Source organism: Tupaia chinensis, unplaced genomic scaffold, assembly GCF_000334495.1.
Source record: "Tupaia chinensis unplaced genomic scaffold, TupChi_1.0 Scaffold000355_1, whole genome shotgun sequence".
NCBI classification, from domain to species: domain Eukaryota; kingdom Metazoa; phylum Chordata; class Mammalia; order Scandentia; family Tupaiidae; genus Tupaia; species Tupaia belangeri.
In genome coordinates this window covers 1,547,096-1,552,797 of record NW_006159850.1, presented here as the reverse complement: position 1 = coordinate 1,552,797, position 5,702 = coordinate 1,547,096, and the positions used below count along the sequence as shown (strand labels likewise).

Here is a 5,702-nt window from a genome sequence, read left to right as displayed (position 1 = left end):
GGTGTACGCGCCCCGGTTGGGCCTCGGTGTCCAGCCGCTACAGGGAGCCCCTGGCCCAGCAGGGGGTGAGGGTGGGGGGTGACCGCTGTTTACAGACGTCGTCCCCCCTGCCTCGAGGACTGAGCCTTGGCTGTGTCTGCACAGGGGTGCGGGGTAGGCGAGGTGCCGCGGCCTGCACTTGGCCAGTGCACTGAGCTAGGGAACAGGAGCGTGGAGACCCCTATGGGCCCACCACCATCGCCCGGCACTAAGTTCTGCCCTCCACAGCCACCCTCTGCCTGGGCTCCCGGCAAGGTGACATCCCTGCAGCCCACGAGGGTCACAGTGGAGGACTGGCAGCTGACAGTCCCAGCAGGGCCCTCCTGGCTGAAAGCCACCTGCAGCAGAGCTGGGGGCACTTCTCCCGAGCACACGGGCCCCCTCCGCCCCAGCTGCCCCTGGCCTGGACCACCAGTCCCCACCATGAGGGCAGGGCAGGGTAGAGTAGGCTGGAGTTCCTGGGGACCCTGCCATGGGCCACGGGCCATGCAGGAAACAGCCACCTCAGGTGGGGTGCCTGGGTGTCACCGACCATGGCCCCCAGCAGAGGGACGCCCAGCTCCTCTCCTGAGGACACCAGTGCTCTAGGCCAGGGCCGCATTGCCAAGCAAAGCCGGAACCATGGGTGCTCTGTGCCAAGGCCCTGGGAGTCTGCTGTGGCCTCACAGGGTCCCTGAGTTTCGGAGCCTGACCAACACAGCAGCCGTCACTGCAGCACAGCCTCAGTGCGGCCTGCGGGCTCCCCAGGGAGGCCGGCGCCCCTCCTCCGCACTCCCCGTCCCAGGGTCACAGCCTTATTGGAGGGGTCCCGCACCATGCGGTCCATGGCTAGCGCATAGGGCGTCTGTGCTGTGGGTGCTCAGAGCTGTGCGACCCCATCCTGATGCAGGACATTCCCATCACTGCTGCTGTGGTGGGTGAGGCCGCAAGGGGCCCAGTTCACTTCCTGGTGCGGCCGTGCAGGAGGCTGGGGCAGGAGGATGGCCCCCCAGTGAGACGTTGTCACACCGTCTGACGGCACGAGCAGGCTCACACCACAGAGCCTCCACACCCAGCCCTGGCACCGCGTGTGCAGTCCCTGGCCTTCCCTGGCCTGGGCGTTTCATGTGCACAGACTCGGGCAGCACGAGGCCTTCCGTCTCCGAGTTGCATCGGGCCGTGTGTAGGCGCTGCGCTGTCTCACGCTGACTCGTGGCTGCAGCTGGGCTTGGCTTAGTGCGCGTCGGCCACCCGGACCACACTGCTGGGAGCACGCTGGGAGCCAGAGACAGCAGGAGGAGGAAGTGTGCCCAGCCCGTCCCTTCCCCTCCGGCCTGGGCGCTCTGCCCCTGGGACGGGGGGACTCCCGGTGGGTGCACACCCCTCAGCCTGCTTCTGCAGGCCGATCACTCGTGGGGAGGGAAGACGAGGGCAGGACGACCGACCTTCCTGGGCAGCCCGACTCTGGAGCACTGGGCTGGGAGGTGCTGGCGGAGCACCCACCGCCCCATTCCTGGGCCCACACCCCCTCCCAGGAGCGCACACAGGACGGCACAGTGACCATTTCATATCAGGGCCTGGTCTCGAGGGGCAGCGCTCCCGTGGGATGGGAGCGGGCAGCCCCGGACAGGGCAGGCCATGGTCTGGGCTGCAGGGCTATGCCCGAGGCTGCCGCGTGGGGTTCCAGGAAGGGCGGGAGGGCTCAGGCCTGCTGAAGGGACGCTGCAGAGGGCCTGGGCAGTGACGCAGGGCGGCTCCTGACTGGCATGCGGCTGCCCTGCCAGGTTACCCAGGAAGGTGCTGAAGGCTCATGCCAAGGGGCCACATGGTGCTGGCTGTGGCAGCCACGTGGCTCCAGGGATGCCCAGAGCAGGACTCCAGGAGCGAGAGCAGAGCCCTCCCTCTGAAGGCCAGTCCCGGGCCCGTCTCCCCTCCTGGAGCTTCTGGCCTGCTTTAAGGCGGGAGGAGGGGTGCGGAAGCGGACGCCCCAGAGGCAGACAGCATGCGAGGTAATCACTCTCTGCTCTGCTCTGTTCCAGGGCTCCGCGCCCATCCTGGTAGTCATGGTGATCTTGCTAAACATCGGAGTCGCCATCTTGTTTATTAACTTTTTCATCTGAGAGACTGTCCCGATAGCAGAATGACAGAAGGAAAAGATGGTGACGCACAGCCCGACGACTTCCAAGTCTGTCCACCGAAGACCGCGATTGGGTATTACTCACAGTTTGCCTTTTTTTCTGGGTAATGTTTTTTGGATTTTAGCCAAAATCTCTGCTTGTACAACACTATGCTGTGTGGCATGGCCGAAGGCGGCCGGCACGATGACCCTCCAGCTGGACGTGGAGAGGGGCCTCAGCAGCCCAGGGCAGAAAAGAACCCCATCCTCACTCCTGCTGCCAGGCATGGGAGGCGGCAGCCGGAGCAGGACCCGCAGAGGGCAGCCCGGCTCGGCCAGCCCAGGGCGGCAGCTCCCGTGGGCGCCCCAGCTCCCGTGGAATGCAGAGCTGTGTGGCCTCCGTGTGGGACGGTGTCAGGTGTGGGGCAGGCGTCCTGTCCCCTCGGCCGGCCCAGGCCCCATCCTAGTTGACATCTGCTGCACTTACGGAAGGAACAGGGAGAAGGCCTTCCTCTCCCCGAGACAGATACGGCCCTGCCTCCTCTCGCACTGCCCCGGCCTGCCCGGGCCACCCCCACACCGCGTCTCAGCACCAAGTCCTTGTTTTCCCACTGTCCACCGCTCCCTCCTGTCCGCCCCTCTGGTCACCCTCCCACCAGGCCCCAGGGCTGCCATGCTGCAGATGCCCCGGGCCTCTTGGATCCGACTGGGCTCGCCTGAGCACAGGGCCCTGGGCCCTGGACGGTGTGCTGTCACTCCTAGGCTCTGAGCACATGCGTCCCTGGGTTAGGGCCCTAAAGAACGTTCTTTCCGCTGCTACCTCCGCGGGTGTGCACACCTGTGCACGGTGCCTGCCTCAGCAGTGCTACTCCGCAGCGGCCCATCTCGGGACAGGAATGTGGTTGAACCCAGTGGCTTGACTCCGGAGCAGCTGCCCACCCCCACCTCCCCACACCCGTAGCTCGCCCTGCTCAGAGGAAGGGCCCGTGTCTGCCTCCCGCCGCGTGGGCTCCTCCTCCAAACTGACGAGGAGGGGCGAGGATGTCCAGGCCTGGGCTCAGCTCTCGCGGTGGGGACGCGTCGGCGGGCCTGGGCACGACCGGTCTCCCGTCCAGTCCTTGGGGACAGCCGTCCGTGGACTCTGCCTTGCTTTGCTTGTCGAGCTGCCCTCTGCTACCTTTCGAGCAGGTTTCTTTACACTGCACTGGATTGCTATATTTTTAACCAGAAATAAACGGACGACAAGAGCATGTTCCAGTTAACTGCAGTTTTACTGTTTTCCGTTACCCACCCTGCCTGCCCCCGTCCCTGCTCACGGTGTGGTTCGGGGACACGGGTGGGGGAGGCCAGCAGGGATCCGTTTCTGATAACGCTTTCTCACGGGGATGGCGCCTTTTGTACATCTTACTTTCCATTCCTCTTTTTAATACTGAGTGGTTGCTGCAGACCTGAAGTGAACCAAATAAAGATTCCTGCTCTTAGCAGCTCGGATTCTGTCTGCACCTCTCTGTGGAGACTAGAAAGCCCCTGTACCCGGGACCTGCGTGGCAGAGGCCCTCCGCATGTGGGCTGTCACATGCCCCACATGACAGCACCACTGCACGGTCGGCACAGCTGAGTGGCCTCCGGCCGGGCGTTCACAGGAGCCCGGGCACGCTTCTCGCTGGGTGCCAGGCAGACCAGGTCGCCCCTGCACGCCCCTCGCCTTCCGTGCCCACCTCCCGACACCCGAGCAGGCTCTCAGGACAGCCAATGGGCTCTCAACAGTGGGACGAAGGCGGGTGGGCTGACACCGGGCGGTCGCCAGCAGGTGCAGCCCGGCTGACCCCACCTCCACGTGGACCGGTGGCTACATCCCACTGAGCTGAACATGGACGGGGGCAGAATGGCACACGTGACGTGTCACCTCCTGGCGTGCAGAGGATTTGACATGTCCCCTGTAAGGACCATCCTCTTCCCTGACAGCTGCTGCCACACTCGGCATGAGCAGAAGAAGCACAGGGGAACTGGGACCTGGCTGAGACTGCCGGCCCAGTGGGGGAGCCAGCCCGCTGCCCTGCCCTCGCCCGGGTTTCTGCCCTCTGAGGGCGTCAGGGGAGCCTCTCTGAGCCTACGGTCACCTGCTCCAATTGTCACAAGCTCATGGAACCTCGGCACGCTGGGTGTGCTTGTGCCCAAGGCTTCTCGGTGCAGTGGTCAGGTACTTCCGGACACGTGCAAGTCTCACATGCTCGGACTCTAAGTCCCACGCTCACTACACAGCAATCCCGAGACGGCAGGCACACCCGTTCACATGGGACACCTGACCAGGACGGTGGTGCGGGAAGGTCTGGGGCAGCCACCTGCACCTCACAGACACTCCCTCCTTGAAGCCCCACCGGGCGCGGCCACCCTCTGTGCGGCCTGGCCTCACACGCCCCAGCCCTTGGCGCCAGGGCCACATCCTGGCTGTGACCGCCTGCCCTCGGGCACTTCCAGAGGGGCCCTGGTTTAGGCCCAGGGCTGTCCTCCTCAGAATGGGACGCTGCCGAGAGCCACATGGCCACGCTGACACCACGGGCAACAATGACGCGGTCTCCCATCTCATGCTTTTCCAGCGTGGGTTTGTGGGAACTGTAGGTGTCCAAACCACGCAGCAGCACCAGGGCCCTCTGAGCGAGACCTGTCGGGCCGAGGCTCAGGACGCCACGGCTGTCCAGTGCCCAGTGGCTCCGCGCCTGCTCACGGTTCCGCACTCCTCCCAGGGGCCGCCTGGCTCACGGATGCGCAGGGCCCATGGCTGGAGAGACAAAGTGAGAAATCACCCCAGAGGGGACGACCACGCCACAATCCCTTCTCCTCCATCCTCCTCTCAGGATCTTGGGCACACACGCACATGCACCCTGCGTGAGTTTAAGCCACCCAGTTTGGGACTTGAACTATGGTCGATTACATGGGACAGTCATTACACTAACCGCTGAGCCCCCCTTTGTGTTTTCCACGTAAACAGCCATCCTGTGTCCTTTCCAAGGTAGCCTCCTGCCTGGGATAAACCAACCAGGGAAAACGGAGGCCGTCTGAAAGCTGACGGCCACAGGCCACCGGGGCCCTGCAGGGCCAGCCTGCTGCAGGAGCTGGGGGTCGGGGGCTCAGGGCTGGGAGCTGATAGCTGGGGGCTCTGGGCTGGGAGCTGGGGGCTGGAGGAAGATGTGGCCAAGAAAAGCTGCAGAGGCCATACAGCTGCTCCAGGGGGAGGGAGGGAGGGCTGGCCACCACTGGGCCCCCCAGGGTATGAAGCTCAGGACTGTGAACCCCCAGGGCAACAGGGTAAGTGTTCCCCAGAACTGCAGCCCTGTGCCAGGATGTTCCTGAACTCCGCTGCGCTGTGGAATGCCAAACTGTGGGTGCCAGCAAAAGGAGGGTGCCCATGCCTCATGCCCGTGTGGTCCGAACCTAAGAATGAGCAGTTGTGCACAGGGCCCCTGCTCCCTGGGGTCCAGGATCCGCATGGCCAGGTCCTGGGCAGCCGAGCAGGGTAGGTGGTGGGCGGCTCCGTCACACACCTGCCTCCCCCGCCCGCCTCCCCCGA

The 5,702-nt window shown here is 64.7% G+C and overlaps 1 protein-coding gene across 1 annotated transcript in view; it reads left to right on the top strand.

Annotated features, from left to right (window-relative positions):
• The window catches only part of JPH3 (junctophilin 3), a 61,338-nt gene extending 55,644 nt beyond the window's left edge, over nt 1–5,694 (top strand). Inside the window, 1 exon segment of the mRNA XM_027773472.1 lies at nt 2,058–5,694. Within this exon segment, the coding sequence (XP_027629273.1) occupies nt 2,058–2,138 (81 nt within the window). The 3' untranslated portion in view covers nt 2,139–5,694.
• Nucleotides 5,695–5,702: the final 8 nt, after the last annotated feature.